Source organism: Alligator sinensis, unplaced genomic scaffold (genome assembly GCF_000455745.1).
Source record: "Alligator sinensis unplaced genomic scaffold, ASM45574v1 scaffold1035_1, whole genome shotgun sequence".
NCBI classification, from domain to species: domain Eukaryota; kingdom Metazoa; phylum Chordata; order Crocodylia; family Alligatoridae; genus Alligator; species Alligator sinensis.
The window spans coordinates 649714-667865 of record NW_005842555.1 but is presented as its reverse complement, the minus strand read 5'-3'; the positions used below and the strand labels follow the sequence as shown (position 1 = coordinate 667865).

The 18152-nt window shown below is 44.3% G+C and overlaps 1 protein-coding gene across 8 annotated transcripts in view; it reads left to right on the top strand.

Annotated features, from left to right (window-relative positions):
- EBF1 (early B cell factor 1) overlaps positions 1–18152 on the top strand; it is a 284814-nt gene that overhangs the window by 174072 nt on the left and 92590 nt on the right. For 5 of the 8 annotated variants that reach the window (XM_025213870.1, XM_025213863.1, XM_025213866.1 and 2 more), the window contains one exon: positions 4973–5114. In XM_025213870.1, coding sequence (XP_025069655.1) covers positions 4973–5114 — 142 coding nt within the window. The remainder of the gene's footprint in view (positions 1–4972; positions 5115–18152) is intronic. The other 3 variants (XM_025213867.1, XM_025213865.1, XM_025213864.1) reach the window with 1 other exon arrangement.

Sequence of the window (18152 nt, the reverse complement as noted above, 5' to 3'; positions counted from 1 at the left end):
GAAGCCATGACCCCCTTGAAGTCTGCAAAGACGGTGGCGATTTGATGCCGAAGGCCTGGATTTAAAGGACAAGGCTGAGACCATTTAAAATCCTGTCCAAAGCCAGGGAGTGCCTAAAGCAGCTGGGTTTGATGGGTGCATAAAGCCCTTCTCTGGGCAGGAGTGGCAAAGCACCCGGCACGTCGGAGCCACGGCGCGGGTGAGGCCTCCAAGCGCCCATGCCCCACGAGTGATGCTAAGCCTGAGACGACGTCACGGGGGAACGGTGCACGCTGGCTGTCTCGCACCCTAAAGCACACAAGCAAATTATGCAAATACTTGTGTATATCATTGTAATTAAAGAAACCACGACTGCATTGTTGTTGTCCTGGTTTGAATGCAAGCGGCCACGCACCGGGTTTCAATTGAGAGGAAACTTTTGAGGCTGAGTCACCACGAAACCCCCTCGAAGGAGGCATTTATTATGAAAACGCTGAAAGTCACTTTGACATTGTCTCCTCTTCCTCAGCTGAAGCAGCTGACTTGCCTCCACGCGATACTGCCACTCATGTTTGAATTGTCGCCACTTGTGCCTTGCCGCAAATTTGCATAAGAGGCAGAAACGATGCTTCACAAATCCCAGATAATGGAGTTTGGATGTGTAAGGTCCCCTCCCCAGAGAGGGAAGAGGAAGGGAATAAAAGTAGGGAACGAGCAGAGCGAGCCAGGGCCCCAACTCTACAAAGCAATTAGGCACATAGCCTAACTTTAAGCATGTGGGCAATTTTGTTGAGTATGCAGTGCTTGTTAGCTGAAAGTTTGGCATATTTTTTAAGTATCTCGCTGGATCAGGGACTATTTGAGTGACCAAATTAAGGAAGAAAACAAACTGTACGAAGCAGCCTCCAAGCTGGAATGAAAACAAGGCGATTTCTCATCTCTCTTTAATGCGCCCCAGTTACCAGGGGGGAAAGCTCCAAGGACCAGAACCGGTGGCTCAAAGCAGATGGCAGCAAGGGACACGTCAGGCCTGGAAATTGTCTCCGTTGGATTTTGGGAAGCTTTGCCGTGAGGTGCCGGGGGTAGAAGCAGAAATGCCAGGGCACTCCCAGCAAAGTGGAGAAAATTGAAAACACAAGGAACACGTTATGTCTTAATCAGTTAGCAAAGCTTAATGGACTGTGCTTGAAAATGGGGACTCACATGACGCTTAATTTTGATGTATTAGGTGATGTGCTACGACAAATAAACAGGCCCAGTATGAAACTGGGACGAACAGTTTGTTCTCCAACCTCCAGAAGTTGGGGCTGGTTTTTTTAATAGCCTTCAAAAAATAGCCCTCATAACCGAACTATTTAAGAGCCGGCAGAATAATTTTCAGAGCAATTGATAGCTGGTGCCGGTCGGTGGAGCAGAGCTTAAAACCATGCGTTTCTTTCTTCGTGCCTCCGTCTCCTCCGCTGTTGATACAGGGTTTAGAGTCGAGATCTATGACGGGTTGAAGCTCAAGCTCAAAATCATTTTCCGTGTTTGTCTGCCCCAAATTAAAACTGTGTTTTGTTGACAAAATTTGGAAAGGTTTGAGATCTGGCAGGCCTGGCTGTCCCCGTGCTTACATTAATATGTCAGCACCTCATTAATCATTTATTAAACTGTAGTTTGCCTTTTCCCTCATGCTATGGTCTGAGTTTTAAGGATGCCTCAGAGCTTTTTCCCCTTCTGGTCTGATTCCCTACCCCCTCCCCAAGTTTTATGATTTCTCCACAAATTAGTTTTAGCACATGCTTTAACTTAAACACATCCCAATAATTTCAAAATCAAAATGAGAAGTGCTGGGGTGTTTTTTGTTTTTTTTTTCAGATTAAAAATATAAGTCTACCTTATAAGCATGTAAGTGCCCTTCAAAATTTAAGCATGCAATTGCAATGCATAAGAAATATGTACAGTGTATTTCTTCTTCTCTCCGCATAGTCAGGACATTACTATTTAGGACAGGCTTTGTGCATGAAATGCTCTTTTCTTTCAAAAAATCCCAGCAAAACAGAGGGAGCGTGTGTTAATGAAATTGTATATTTTAAGACTTAAGCGGAGAGCGTGCGCTGCCGCTTACAGGTGCACTATGAATAATCATTTTTTTCAGACAGACAGACAGAGTAACCACTTTTGTCTGCATTTCCTGACACTGGAAACAGACTCTCGTGGGGATTCCTTTTATAGTTTCTTCTGCTAACGACTCCAAAGAACCAGCCCGATGTGGTCTCTTTGTAGTAAATCAAACTCTCTGCTCAAGAGGTAGGTAGGAAGATACAGTTAAGTCATTTAAAATGTGTCACATCCACAGGTTGTGAAACCTGATGGGGCGGGGGGGAAAAATGAAGCGGCTGATCCTGTGCAGCTCGACTTACGTAAGTAGTGGAGATCATCGGTGCTACTTCCCGGCATAGACGATATGCTACTCCTCTGTGCAAGGCTTTGTAGGGTCAGACCCTACATTATTATAGTTAATGTACGAGAACTTGTAAGTCCAGCTCCTGGAAACACTCGGTGCTTAACTTCATGCATGCACTTGCTCTCGCGGAGGTCAGCGGGACTGCATGCATGCAGGATCGGGGCCTGCACGTGGGAATACGTCTCAAGTAGCTCATCGTCTAGGAAGGCCAAGTGCTGTGGCTGTTATGTTCAGTTCGCAGTTTCATTTCTGCACCTACCTAAACTTGCCTGGCCCAGGAGGGTCCGACTCCAGCAGACAAGGGCCCGATGTGAAAGTGGGGGGAGCTGAGAGGGGTGAGTTCCCGATGTGAAAGTGGGGGGAGCTGAGAGGGGGGAGAAGGACCTGAAGTCCCAGTTACAAAGGATTCACAGCGGTTAGAGGCAGACGTATGAAAGCACAAACTATAAGTAAGATCCTATTTGATTGAAAATATCAGCTTTATTTTGCCCCTTGTTAATGGAACGGGCAAGCTGTTTTGAAACCCCTGCAATCGTAGAAAAGGAGGTTGGAGGAGACCTCAGGAGGTCGCATCTAGTCCAAACCCTGCTCTTGCAATTCAGCACAGACAGATAGATATGTTTTTCTCTCTCCATCTGAATTCAGAAGGACTTGCCTAATGCCTATAGTCTTTAGTGCTTGCTTCTTTCCAATTTACCACCCATAAGAGCTCCCAGCTCATTTGCTCTGTATTTTCATATCTTGGTCTTGAGGAAAACAACTGCAGTAACACCATTCCCGGGCCATTTCAGAAAGCTTGAGATGCAAACTCTTCTTTTGTAGTCCTTTAAAGACAAAGTGTGCCTAGCATTTGGCAAGGGCCGGTCAGCAGCCTTATTGCCCTTTGTGTATTTAGGTGGACAGCAATAGGTTGAATTGCAAAGTATTTAGTTTAGGGATGTGTGTGTGTGTGTGTGTGTGTGTGTGTGTTTTGTTTGATCTGGTTCAAGTGATAAAATTGAATTGTTGTAAGCGATCCTTTGAGTGTCCCCATTCGACCAACTTGGAGAGGTAGCGGCTTCCTGGGAGACTTGAAGCAATGTTTGCCAATCCTTGTAAAGCATTTCACCTCTTCAGAGGCTAAAGCCTCTCAAAACCAAGAACAATTAAAGCAAGAGCCTTTCAGAGTGACTGGGGAATTCAGCAAAATAAATCAGAAATCCTCTGCCTTGACTCTGGAGGCTTGCCTCATTATAAGAGCAGATCTATTAGCCCCCTTGCCATTGTCTTTCATTTCTCAAGTGAGGTGATTCTAATTAAATTAATCTGCATGTCAATCTATCGGTGATCAATCAAAAGGGCTGAGGTCCCCCTTTGCGGCAGTGTGCTTGCGGCTGACAGGGGCTGATAATGGAGGAAGAAATAAACTGTCGAGCAAAGTTAATTAGTCAACATAATAGGTGGATTAAACAGGAGCTGCTGATTGCTGTTTCACATGTCGAAGCATGAGGTGGGAGCTGAAACTGCAATTAACAGACAATTATTATATTTGGTTGTAAGAGGTCGCATGAATAAACATATCTCTGTGGGTTTCAGTTTTTAATCCCTGCGCCTGTTTAATATAAGGAGAAGTGTAGGTCATTTCTTCTTATTGTTTTAGGCGAAGTTCTGCGAGGCGGTGCAGGCTCCCGGAAAACAGGCCTAGTCGAGGCTTGAGTTGGGATGCCGCGCGGCTGGCGAAAGGCTTGCGGAGGAAAAAGTGGGGTAGTAAGGCAGGGGCAGCGTGGCCCAGTAGTTAGGAGAGCGGGAGCCGGAGACCTGGGCTTTCTTCTTGGCTCCAGCCAAATCGCAGCCCCTCCCGCTGCCTCCGTTTCGTCCCATCTGTCGGGATTGCCAACTCTGAAACGTCACTGTGTCGGCACCTCCCCAAGGATGAGGAGACCCAGATTTCAGCGGGGGCCTATCAAAGCACAGAAAATAATAAGGAGAAGTAGGTTGGTGTTTACCGATGAAGTCCCCGTCCCTGCACGCTCAGCAGACGGGAGCGCCGGGTCAGTCCCGCTGCCCGTGGGGACTCGGCGAGGGGGACACCTCCGCTCTCGTCCCCGCCGCACGAAAAGCGTTTTTCTTTTCTTTTCTTTTGAACCGATTCTCATTTGCAATGTCAACAGTGCTATCTACTTCAGCGCCGGCACTGAAGGATAATTTAGGGTGAAACACAGCCGCCCTTGTATTTGCAGGGCGGGGAAAAACCCCTTAATAAAGATCCTCTTGTTAATATGATGGTTAACAGCGTACCGTCTGCCGTACAGCTACAAACTGTGCAATTTGACTTAAAACTGCATCAAAAGCTTTCGATGCCAAAGACCCACTCATCAATAGCGTCTCTTGTTAGATTTGTACAGCATAAGCACCAGTTATTATGTGAAATGGCTATGCAATTTTCTACAGCACCCAGCTGTTATTTATTTAACTGAGTTTATTACACTCTCTGCCTTTTTCTTTCTTTCTTTTGTTGTTTTTAATATATCAAAATGTACATCCGTTTTGCTCTCGCGCTCACAGGTCGTGGTGTCTACAACAGTCAACGTTGACGGCCATGTGTTGGCAGTGTCGGACAACATGTTTGTACACAACAACTCCAAGCACGGGCGCCGGGCTAGAAGGCTTGATCCCTCGGAAGGTACGCCTTCTTATCTGGAACATGGTAGGCATATCATTTTCATTGGTTGGCATTTCTGCTTTAAATGTGGATTTATTTGGTTCCTCTCTCCTCCTTTTCATGGAAATTGTCCTGCAGTAGTCAAAGCACTTCTGGGCCAGATGTTAAAAGGCTCCCAAATTAAATTGGGGTTTTCACAGTGGCTCAGCACTGGAACTGGGAGCGGGTAGGGGAAGAACAGGATCAGGGAAAGAACAGGATCGTTCTTGTGCAAAAAGGTGTCCCTTGCATCGCTGCAAAAATGCAACGTGCTTTGATCGGCACTGAAAGCGGGGCCTGGATTTTCAAAGCAGTTCAGCTTCCCCATGCAGGAGGACGTGGGTCGATTTTCAGAAGGTGCTCCCCATCCAAATTGGGGCTGGGTATTTGGTAGCGGCTGGGTGCCGAGCGCTTCAGAAAGCCTGGCCGCTCCGTTGAGGTGCCTAAATGAGAACGGAGTCCCTTTGAAAATCCAGCTGCCTCGTTAGGTGTCTAGATGTGAGCTCTTGGGTGCTGAGCTGCTTTGAAAACCGGCACCTAATTAATGTTTTATTTGTTCTTTGTCCTCAAAATTGCTGACTACTACTAAAAAACAAAACCAAAACCCAGGGGAATTCACCCCCAGCCCCTTTTCCAAGAATTATCCTTTGTCTTGGAAGCTGTTTATAATTCTACACACATCAGGCGCTTGCTCCTCCGTGGAGCTATATCCCCTCAACTTCCAGTGCAGGGACCAGAGGGTGGAAAGTCACACCCGGAGCTCGTGCCACGAACGTTTGCCACGGGGCTCCCGGGCAATTGAGCATCTTTTTTCAGAATTAGAGGAAACCAGATAAAAATTGTCTCCAGGAAAGTGAATGCCACTCTGAACGATGTTAATGATGTATGCTAATAGAAATAAGCAATAACCGTAATAACGGATGAATATGTGAATATATGTCTAAACACTTGGTAAATTCCCGGTGAAAGAGGATCACGCTCTTCAGCTTTGATCCTGCAAACACTAACACACACGCTTGAGTTAAGGCACATACACGCTGACGTTGAAGTTCGTGGGGCTACCCACAAGAGTGAAGCTGTGCACACGGACATATGTTTAGGGCTGTAGTTCACACTTATGAACCTAAAATTCAAAGCTCAGCAGCATTTCTCATTATATAAACATAACTTACATCTGTATTTATTTAGCTCTAACTTTTTATGTAGGCGATGAGCCATTTTCAGCCATAATTCATTCTATAGAATATTTTTTTTATCCCTGCCAACAACCTAATTTAATAAACCAACCACTATCATAATTTTCTCTCAGTTTTTGTAAGGAATGTGCAAACTGAGCTTTTATTAATTAGCAAAAGGCAAGGATACTTCAGCCCATTCAAGTTTGCTATCTTTGTAATATGAATTACAGTGGGCACGTCTACACGAGACTCTTACTGCGCAGTAGCGTGCTGGTCAAAACCCGTGCTCGTGCGGTACCGTGCACTGGTATTAAGCTACTGCACAGTAAGCGTCACAAAAAAACGTGCACCAGTGCTACTGTGCAATAACTATAGTTACTGCACAGTTAATTAGTACTTCATTAAGCAAGTAGTAATCTAAATGCGCAGTAACTACTCCACATTAATGAGCATGTAGACGCACCCAGTCTTCAGATCAATTTAAGACTTAGCCTCCTACCTTATATTTTCCAACAAGACCTCTTTCATGCATACCTGCGATTAAATGAATGCTTATTTTCTCATGCTTGTAAATATTCCTGTTTTCTTATGTACTGTCATGCCAACTCTTTTTGATGTACCCAACATGCCTCCCCCGTTCACTAGGAGAAGTACTCACATGGATATATCTCTGATGATACAATTATGCCTACATTTTCAGATAAACCTTACATACAGTATTTGCCATTAGAAGTCAACATTTGACAACAGATACCACACAGTCAGCACAATTATCTCCTGTGTTAAGGGTTGGGGGAAGGGTATTTAATCTACTTCTCAGACACCTCTCAGGCATGTTATGTGGAAACCACTGGCAAATCCTCCATTTTTAGTGGCGACCACTATGCTAGGAAATTACACTTTCCCTTTAGACATGCAAAATTTTGTATACAAACCCATTTTTTTCCAAGGACTGCTGAACTCCGTGCACTTTTATATTATAGAATTAGAGACAATGAGGGTGGGAAGGGATTTCAGGGGGTCACATCGAGTCCAACCCCCTGCTCCAAGCAGGACCAGCCCCAACTACATCATCCCAGCCAAGGTTTTGTCCAGCCGGGCCTTAAACACCTCCAAGGATGGAGACTCCGCCACCTCTCTGTGTAACCTGTTCCAGTGCTTCACCACCCTCCTAGTGAGAAAGTGTTTCCTAATACCCAACCTCAAGTTCCCTTGCTGCAGCTGGAGCCCATTGCTCCTTGTCCTGTCGTCTGCCCCCACTGAGACCAGCCCAGCTCCATCCTCTGTGCAGCCCCCCTGCAGGGAGGTGAAGGCTGCTATTCAATCCCCCTCCGTCTTCTCTTCTGCAGACTCAATCAGCCCATTTCCCTCAGCCTCTCCTCAGCAGTCCTGTCTCCCAGCCCCTATATGCATGGGATAGCAATGAAGCTAGCAGGTATTTTTATTATGAGTTGCCTAAGCGTCCAACTTAATGCAACAGTGGATGAAGACTCAGTTGTGTGCATGCCCACCAAGGTTTTGCAAACCCACCAAGAACTTCAGCCGTCTTCCCGAAACAGAGTCATGCTCTCTCCCCGAGGTCAGGCTTGCACACTCTGTCCTCTTCCCAAAATGCGTTCCTCTTCCTTTTCCTTCTGGACCCCTGAGTCAACAGCCTGGATTATCTGCAGTCCTTTAGGATCTCCTGTCTTCAGTGGTCCTGGGGGCAAGAGACCATCTAAATAACGTCAACAGTTTGCCAGGGGGTAGCTGAACTTCCTGGGAGTCCCCTACCCTGGTCGATGGAGTGACCGCTTGGTCTGAGCCACCTTGGCTTGTGGGGTTTGGATTGCAAGAATATCACCTCATACTCCGCCGAATAAATGCCCCCGTGTGCTCATATAGACATTTCAAACCTAGATGCAAATATCTGGCCAGCCCACGATGAATGCCTGGCTTGATTTGCTTGGGAGTCGAGGGTCAAGGTGGTCACGTGGGTGCTTGCTGCTGTTTTTGTGAGATGTTATTAACCTTACATTTTTCTTTGGGAGCCTATGCTGGGAAGCGCTGCTTTAAACATTGAGTTGCATTGTGTGCAGCACCTAAAAGAGTCTTTGGGCGTCTAAGAGCAGAGCTGGGCAGAAGGCTTTACCTCCAGAGCCACTCTGGAGCCTGGTTTCCCCACACACCAGTATTTACCATTTCATTTGCAGGTAGCCTGGATTATTTTTGGGTTATCCAACGCATCTATTTATATCCCGCTTGTCAGACACTAAAAGGCAAGTTCCTTTTAATGGCCCTTCTCCTTGCATATAAGTAGAAACCCAGCTCCCCATTTCACATGTGCACACTGTCGTCCTTGATACCACAGGGTTAATAAAACTCATCTTTCAAACAGATATATCTATATTTCAAAAGTAATAGCTGCGACAGGCTAATTATTTTATACAGCTCAGTGTGGTATAAATAAGGTAAGCCACAGTAATCTGTGGTTTGCAATAATTATCACTTTTTTTTTAAAATTCACAAACAGTTGCATCCTTGCTTGTTTGATATTTCTGGTAAACCATGCGGCTGGTGTGGTTGACCTTGCTAAATTATACATATACAGTTGGATGTATAGAGAAGAGCCAATAGACAAAATCAGGAGACTATATCTGTTTCTAGTTCTTCCCAGGCTGTACATAGGGAAGGGAAAGCCTTTCCAAAATCATTTAAGGACCAAGCGGAGAGCGCAGGGCTATGTAAGAAGCAGCATTCACGCAGGCCTGAAGGGACTCTTTCAGGACTTCTCACGGGGGCAGGTCTGCAAAGTTTCTTGTGCAAACTCCAACACTGCTGCAAGGTGATTTTTCACCTCTCTGGCTGTCTGTACTGGAATTGGAAGCCAATTGCAGCATCGGTTTCTCTATTATTTTTCCTCTCTGGCAGAATGCAGTGCCCTCGAAAAATGATAGTGCCGGAGACCCTGTCAGTTTGCATGCTCTAACACTTTATTATCTAATGATCTAATATGCAACAAGGCAAAGAGGGGGTGCGCATCACTCTGACAGGATGCCTGCGAGAAGTGACTAAATTACTTTATGTACCATTAGCGCTAGCAGCTACAGTGAACTCACTGTGAGCGTTTATGCAAATACTCCTGAATACATTCAAGTGGCCTTGTCAGGCAGGCGACTGACAAGCAGTTTAAATGCTCTTTTTTTTCCTCTTTTTTTTTTTTTTCCTTTTTTTTTTTTAAAGGGCCAGTTTGATTTCTTCTCCCCCTTCCCCCCTCCTCCTCTCCCCCCTTGTGCGATCACTGCAGATCCAGGCTGGTCGGTGACAGACTCAATTCTGTTTCATCCTCAACAGCGGTAGCAGCAAAAGAAGACACGTGTAGTAGATGAACCTAAGAGAAACCGCGGGACTCGATTTCACAATTGTAGACACAAGCCGAGAGAGCTGGGATTTCCCCGCCGCGGTGCAGTTATGGCGTGATTCTGTTATATGTGGCTGTATGATGGAGCCTGTATCCGAGACCCCCTATTCAGCAATCTGTTGTGCATGGTTGGGCTGTTTGCTGATGGACGTGCTCTTGGTTGCAGTCCACACCGTCTTCTGTGGAGCCCAAACCTTGACATGTCATTTAGCTTTTAACGAATCTGAATCAAATTCTGCTCTGCCTTCCCACATTTTATAACCCCCGCTTTGCATGCCTTTTTTGTGGGTGCCTTGAGTGATCACTTAAAGCAGGCCTCCCTGCACTAATATCAGCATGCCTTCTGCTTACAGCAGCATAAATCCAGCTGAAAACCCAGCAGTTACTTCCACCTCCGGGAGACCCTCATATCTCCCACTAAAGCGTATCTCCCACTAGAGACTGTGGGGGACGTGCGGGTGAAAGGACTGATGGCTTGCATTCAGGCTGGCATTTTGTTACATACAGAATATGGGATTTCCAGCCCACCCATCCTGCTTTTAAATCATTTGGCTAGGGCAGGCTGTAGAGTGACCCTCGGTCTGAATGCCCTTAAACCTTGTCATAACTGCCCTGCTTGCAACAGCACTGTCGAGACTTCGATGGAGTATTCCTCACCTGGGATTTTGCTAGATGTCACTGGCACGTCACTACATTCTTCCTAAGAAATATTCACGAATCTGATTGACTAATTCCTGTGCTGGAGACAGCTAGGCCGCAGCATTTAGAACTCAATGGGTGCATCTACACGTGTGCATTTACTGCCCATTAACCAAAATTGCTGCATAGTGCAGGCGCGTGTCTACATATGCATGCCCGTACTGTGCAGTCAATACGGCAACTTATGCCAACTTGAGCGCAAGTTTGAGGCCTGCATCATGCATGTATCAAATTTCAAATGCATGCCCATACTGCACAGTAAATATGGCGATTTATGCTGACTTGAGCATAAATTTGATGCCTGCATCATGCAGGTATCAAATTTACACCCGATTAATTACTGCACAGTAATGCATGTGTAGACATCTTACTGCATAGCAACACTGTGTGTGTGTGGACTGACTTGGGACTAACTTTAGTCCCAAGTCAGTCCACACACAGCATTAATGCACTTTAATGCCTGCACGTGAAGACACCGGGCCTATTCCCGCTTACTGTGCAGTAATTTACTGTGCAGTAAATTTAAGCCGGCATAAATGCACGTGTAGACTCACTCAATTTTAACCTGTGTGCACCTGAACCGTATGAGTAAAGTTCTTGTAGCAGCTACCCTTTCACCTCTTAATTCACCCTTCTTGCTTATGTGTGTGCTAATGGGTTAGCTACTAATGAAGCCAGTAGTATGCAATAATTGCAGTAGGGAAAACATTACTGAGGCTGAGATATGGGGGTGGTTCTTCAAAAATGGCAGTTATCCTTTGCTTCCACTGGGCTTCAGCCAGAAGCTGTTAATCAAACATGGGGACTAATGTAATTTAGAAATGATCCCAGATTAAAAAGACAAACATTGTGTTTGTCTGATTGTGCCTTGTCAGTGGCAGCACCTGGTACATCTGAGTGCTTACGGTTTTTCTCTTTAATTTTTTTTTTTTTACTGTGGAGAAAAAACCAAACAGGCCAAAAACCTGAAACACCTGCTTGGATGCTTTTCTGATTAAGGGTGCCAAGAGTTGTGTGACAGTAGAAGGCTGCCTAGCACATGCCAGGTTTTCAGTATTGGTTAGTGAGTCTTTGCAGAAGTAACATGAGGCACCCGGGTGTTTGAAACAAGAGGCACGTGATGTCTTGTGTGCCACAGAAATGCATTCGGTTTGGGGCATATTATTAAGGTGGGAAATTCTAAAAAGAAAAAAAAATAGATTGGGATTATTCCTCTTTAAGAAAGGGAATTGGCTTGCAACTCTGTTACTTCTGCTTGCTAATTTATTTTGTATTAGGAAAGAATACCGAGGATGGTTGGACATCTCCAAGCTTACACAAGGGAGAAAAACTTGACTGCAATAACATTGCAAAACACAGATATTAATAATAATAAGTGAGCCTTGATATAGTGAAGGGTTGCAAAACTTCAAGCTGGAAATAATTTTCTTTTTGGTATTTTATGTTTGCCAAGTCCTCTTTCTCGTATCAATTCCTTCATAAATGTGGTGACTCATAAATTCAGGAAATTTTTTACAATCATGGCTTGTTATGTATGTTTGTAGCTTGACCTCGTTGGGTGCATTGTATTAACCTCTTCACTGCTCTGAGGATTTGTGCAAGTGAGCACACCAACTGTGGGTTTAATCCAGCTGTGTAGTCAGGTGGAGTAGTAGCCTTCTGTCCTTTGAGGGGCAAAATGCATTCTCTAAATCCTGGGTTTGAATTTTACATGATTTTCCCCAAACAAAATTGATGAGTAAAAATAGTACCCCTTCCAGGAGTTCTCTGCAAGCTCCCAATTGGATTTTAACAGCAAGGGCTATTAATCATTGAAAGCAAGCTCCCAATTGGATTTTAACAGCAAGGGGAATTAATCATTGAACCAGCCACAAGATGTGAGGGATTCTTCATCTCTTGTGGCTTTCTTACACAAGACTAGATACTAGTTTTAAAAGATATGCTGTAATTCAGACAGAAGTTATGGTTGGAATGCATAAATTATTGGGTGTGGGTCTTTGGCCGACGTTATGTGGGACATTATATATAGTCTTCCATCCTATGATTCACCAGATTAGCAGAGAACAGCACAACCCTGATTTGTACTAGACCCATTTTTGGATAGCTTAAGTCTGTTAACGAGATGGCATCTCATTGAGTCGTTCTGATGAATTTCTGCAAATGTCACATGAGGCAAGCAACTTTCCATAGGGCTGGAGCTCTGTTTCTTTGGACATGAGCAATTTCAGAGGAATCGAGAGAGAGAAAGAAATGATGTCCTTCAGGCTGGATATCTTGGAAGGGGGTATGCAAAGCTCGCAATATGCATCTATCCTAAATTGCTCTAATATTGGTAGTGACTCAGAGTAAACAGTACTGAATCCATAGCCCCGCCTGGGAGAAGCTAGTAACAACGGCTGGTCCAAACTGGAGTTTCTCAGAAAGAAATGTCCACCGTGTTTGTGTTGTCAATTAAAACAAAACAGAAGATGCAAACGGCCCCATTGACAGCATTTCTGAAAAACACTTTTGGATGAATTTGGTTATGGGATCCTGAAATTTCAGTTGTGACAGTTCATTTCATTATTTCTTTTTGGAAATGCTTGAACTGTCATTCCATATCGCCACAGGTCAGTAGTACGCTCTTCCTCCTGAGATGTCGTGAAATAAGGCACGATAATAGCCGTAAAATGTACGTGCCATTTTAAAATTCTGAAATGAGATTTTGGATTTTCCAAAGTGAAAGTTAGTTTTCTTTGGGCAATTCACAAAATCATCATTTTCAGGTGGAAGATTTCAGTTTCGAGCAAAACAGCATTTTTTTAGTAAAACCAAACACAACAAAAGACTGCAGAAATGAACATTTTCCAAGCAGCGCCGTTGATATAACGGGAGAGCTCTGTGTTCTGCTCCACGAATATTGGAGGTGTTCCCCCCAACCTGCCTGGAAGCAGAGCAAAATTATATTCAGAGAATATAATTCTCTGAATATAATGGCAGTTACTGCATTTGGCTGAGACTTTGCAGCTACAAGAACATCAGAGCATCCAGTAGCACTCAAGCAGGTAATGAATATTCATAAGTAATGAGCATTCATTACATTTCAATTTGCTTTGCTGGCTGCCATGTCACTGATACAATGTCATCATGGGGGATGCGAATGAGAAATATTTGAGGGGTGTTTTGCCATTCAGCGGTGAACTTTTTCAGACTTTCTTTTTCAACGGGTCCCCAGAATGTGCACACCGGCAGATTACAAAGTGGCACATTAGTATAGCATAGCTTGTTTCCAAAGATTTAACGAGCAATCAAATACTTCTGTTGGATAACTCTTCATTAGAAATGCATCTCTGCTGTTGTTGCTCTGGTGAAAAGATGATTTCTCCCCCAACGCTTGTCTACTCAACTTTGGATGGGAATAGAAGTTGGTTCTGTGTACTTTGTTGGAAAGAAAAGTCAGGATCTCCTCAAGTACCTGTATTTTGGGTAAATCCAATATCTTTTATTAGACCAACTATTTAGTAAAAGATATTGGATTTACCCAAAGAACCTTGTCTGCCTATGTCCTTAGACCAACACGGCTACAAATAACCTCCCTTTATTTTGGGTGCCCATCTTAAGGGTGCCTGATTATCAATCCTTAATGCTTTGTATCAGACCACTTTTAATGTAGTTCAAGTTGGACATCCTTAAATTAAGTCAGCTCAATCTTAATAGGCAAGCAGCTTTTGAAAAGCTTAGCACGAGAGTCCCATTCTTTTGCCATTGAAGTCAATGGCAAACCTCCTCATTGGGCACGTCTACATGTTTCATTAATGTGCTGTAATTACAGTACATTAAGTTTAGTACCTGTAATACTAAGGCGCTACTGCTCATTAGTGCAAATGAATGCTTTTTTTGGTGTTGCTCAATGCTCGTTGGAGTAAATCTACTGCATATTAGCATAAATGAATACTTTTTTGTGACACTTAATGCTCATTGGACTAATCTACTGCACATTAGTATGGTTTTTGCCAGCTGTGCTAATGCGCAGTAGAATTAGTCCAATGGGCATTAAGCGTCTTGTGTAGACGTGCCTATTGAGGCCAATGACAACAAGATCAGACACTCAACTCACAGCTTGGCTTGGATGAACATTTATTTCCACTTTGTCTCTCTCTCTAATTTTCATTATCCTCTTAATCCACACCTTAAATAACGCTGCTTTCCCCACCTTAAAGCTGCAAGTTGGTTTCAGCTAAAACAGTTGTCCAGGGTTCAGTGTGTGTGGAAATCGGCATCAGGAGTCAGTTGTACCAACCATGGAAGTGATGCAGAAGGTAGCATCAATTGGGGTTGTGGCTCCAGAATGAGTGACTCTGATGCAAATTCCAATATAAATGTTATTAATTATTTATTTGATAAATGGGGACAGACCTAATGTAAAGTATATGGAAGGCCCTGGAAAAACTCCAGTTGACTTCATTGGTCTGTGGATTGGTCAAATGTATTCAACCCCTTTTGGAATTATTTATGCATTACATGAACTTATCTAACATGCCACACAACACAATTCAGGGGCCAGGCACTGATACATATCCTGCTGGCGATATGCCTCACTATACATTGTAATATCGCGGCCACGCTGCAGTGCTTCCCTACCTAAAGTTTTCAAGATGTGCAGAAACGTTAGGGGAAAATGTTGTGCTGTTTTGCTCATGAATATTAAGCATTTTGATATAATGATTCCAAACCTCTGAAATGTTGATCCTTCGTGGCCCTTCAGGTGCGTTATCCTACCCTAGCGCCATGCATAATTATAAACGAGAGAAAATGTAGCAGTAGCAGAAGTAGTTTCACAGGGTGGGACCAGATGCGGTAGGGGAATGATCTTTGATGTTTTCCTTTTGCACCATGCAAGCAAGCAAGGGTCCAGTTCTAATCTCACACCAGTTTTGCATCGCTGTTTTTGTTAGCTGGATTTTCTGAAATTAAGCAGACATTCAAGCACTTTGCTGAAGTCAAGCCTCTGTGATTGCATCTCACTCGAGAGGTTTAAAAATTGTCTTTAGTAACTTTTCAAGAAAGGACGTTCGAAGGTGTGAGCAGAGGGGAGGTGTCAGTGATGTTCAGGGGGAGTTAGATTGGGCTCCTACCTGGCCTTCGTGCCTGGAAACATCTGCCAATACTTGCTGTGATGTGCAGGTAGCAACAGCATGTGCCTAGTACGTGTCCTCCATCATATCAGTATCTTTGCTAACTCTTGGGGGACTAGTTTTTTGAGCAGGATTTTGCTCACTGGAACAAGTTCTCAAGATTATTTGTCTGCTGACTTCTATTTTCTGGGCTGTGCTGATCTACTTTGTCGTTACTGTACAGCAACTATCAATACTTTGCTTGATTCATTGGGGTGGGGGGGGGAGATTTTCCAAAGCACGAAGGCTTGGCCTCACTGGTGCTGATCTACTTTGTCGTTACTGTACAGCAACTATCAATACTTTGCTTGATTCATTGGGGTGGGGGGGAAGATTTTCCAAAGCACGAAGGCTTAGCCTCACTGTGCTTTTTCTGAAGCCAGTGATGAAACTCCTATCAAGGGAGAAGAGTGGGTTATTACCTCTGTGTGTTTTTAAACATTTTATTCCAGACTTCCTTTCTCTGGTAAGTGGAAGCTTTGTCTTTTTTATACATTAGTTTTTTTCTGCATTCCTCCATGCAGTGAATTTACAGCTCTCTGATGCACGTCCTCACCTAGAAAGCAAGAGTAATGTAACAAACACTAATTTATGACCTCACTGAAGGAACTGGGTATGTAGGGGCGGCTGGTTTTAAAACAGGCAGTAACATTTGCAAAAGCCAAGGAAAGCCTTGGATCTTGCAACCCATTTTCAGCAGAGAGTTCTGCACTTAGCCCGACATTTTCAAAGGCAAGCTGCGGTGTTTGGCTCCTTGCTGTACCGAATCATTTTCTGAAATCAGTTTTTGGGGGTGAACATACAAGTCCCCCCTGAAATTCAGAAGTTGCTTTTGAGCAGCTTGGTCTTGGGGCCAGATTTTCAAAAGAGAGTTGGGATTTTCAAAAGTGGTTGGGTCCTTACTTTCTGTATCTATTTGGGAACTCTTGAAAAAGAAGCTGGTCCATGCCTACATCTTTAAGCACATCAATACCTTTAACAATCTGCCTCCAACTCTCATTGGAAGTCATTAAGGCGCTTATGAAAATATTCCCCAAAGACCCTAGGGCCATGTTCCTGTTAATCATCTGTGGGCGTGAGAGGGAATAAGGGCAAGATATGCAGTGGTTCAAATGCTGTTTTGATAACTTTTTTACAGTGTTGTGGTGACTGTTTAAAAGGTTGCGCATACTTGACACGAGAGCAAAGCGCATTTCCTTTAGGAGTCCCTGTGCTTGCAGAATGGCAAGCAGACAGCAGAGATCTCCCTTGATGTCGAGGGCTGAGCACAGAGTTCATGGAGCTGGTCACTGCAAATCCAGACCTGCATGTGGGATTCATGGGCTGAGGTTATCTGATCCTTGCTGGAAAGGAAGGTCAAAACTCCGAGGTAAATTTCAGGCATAACCACAAAGCCGCTCAGATTTCAGTACTGCCATTGGTATTTTCTGGGTCGGGGTTTGAGGTCATAGCACTGCGGCATTGTACATCCAGCTTGGAGCTTGTTGCTAAAGATTTTCAAGCTCTTGGACGATGAGTAGAGGGTGGGGGTAAATCTCTGATCAGATTCATCCCTCTGGAGAATTATCCTTTTAAAAGTCAAACCAACGTCGTTTGTGAGCTTGAGGCAGGATCTGTCCTTTTCTGCCGGCTAGCCAAGACCCCTAGCCCTTGCCTGGCGTCCCTGGGTGCTACCGCACGTTAAGCAAATAAATAATAAAATAACATGACTTTATCAGCTCTGCTGAATGAGCAACTTTTCTACACGTGTGCAGGCGTGGGTCCAAAGCAAATCTAGTGCTCACATTTTCAGCGTGCTGGTTTTATGTGGTGTCATTGCTGGACAGATACTACCACCTATAAATATATTTTTATGCTTGTTTTTGCAAGCAGAGCCCAAATGATTGGAAGGAGGCGCTTGACCCCTCCATTCACTCTCGCACAAAGAACAGAGGAGGCAACATTATGAAAGACACTGCAGAGCAGACACAAGGGGCTCTCAGTCTTGGGGAAGTAATGAAGGATTCTTCTGAAAATGCAATTCAGGTTACGCGGCCTGCATTGCTGTCCCGCTGCCATGACAAACACGGGCTGTGCATTATACTGCATCCCTGCCGAGCGCGCAGGAAAATAATAATAATATCACTTGAATCACTTTGTTTATTTTTCTAATTCACTCCTCCCCACCTTCGTGATTCATTAGTTTGTAGCACTTTTCTGGCTAGGAAAGCACTCGAGGTAAGACCATTGGGGTGCTTTTTCTGCAGAAAAGCCAGGTTCCCTACCTCCTCCCTTGGCCCAGCGCCTGGAAACCTGGGGCCATCCATCGGACCCTGGTCTCTCTGTTGGCAAGTCAGCCTAATCTGTCTCTGAGCGCGCCTGAGCTGAATTTTTGCACATGATGAATATGCATCGTTGCTGCATCTGGCAGGCTGCAACAATGAATGCAAAAGCCTGTGTCATTAATAGATAATAAAAGCAGAAAGCAACTTTAATGGGAATAAATGTATTTTCTTTTACAGGGTCTGACATTTTTTTTTCTCTCTTGGTCTGTGACTCGAGCGAGACAGAAATAACAGCTACCTACACCGTGTGTGTGTGTGTGTGTGTGTGTGTGTGTGTGTGTGTGTTTGAG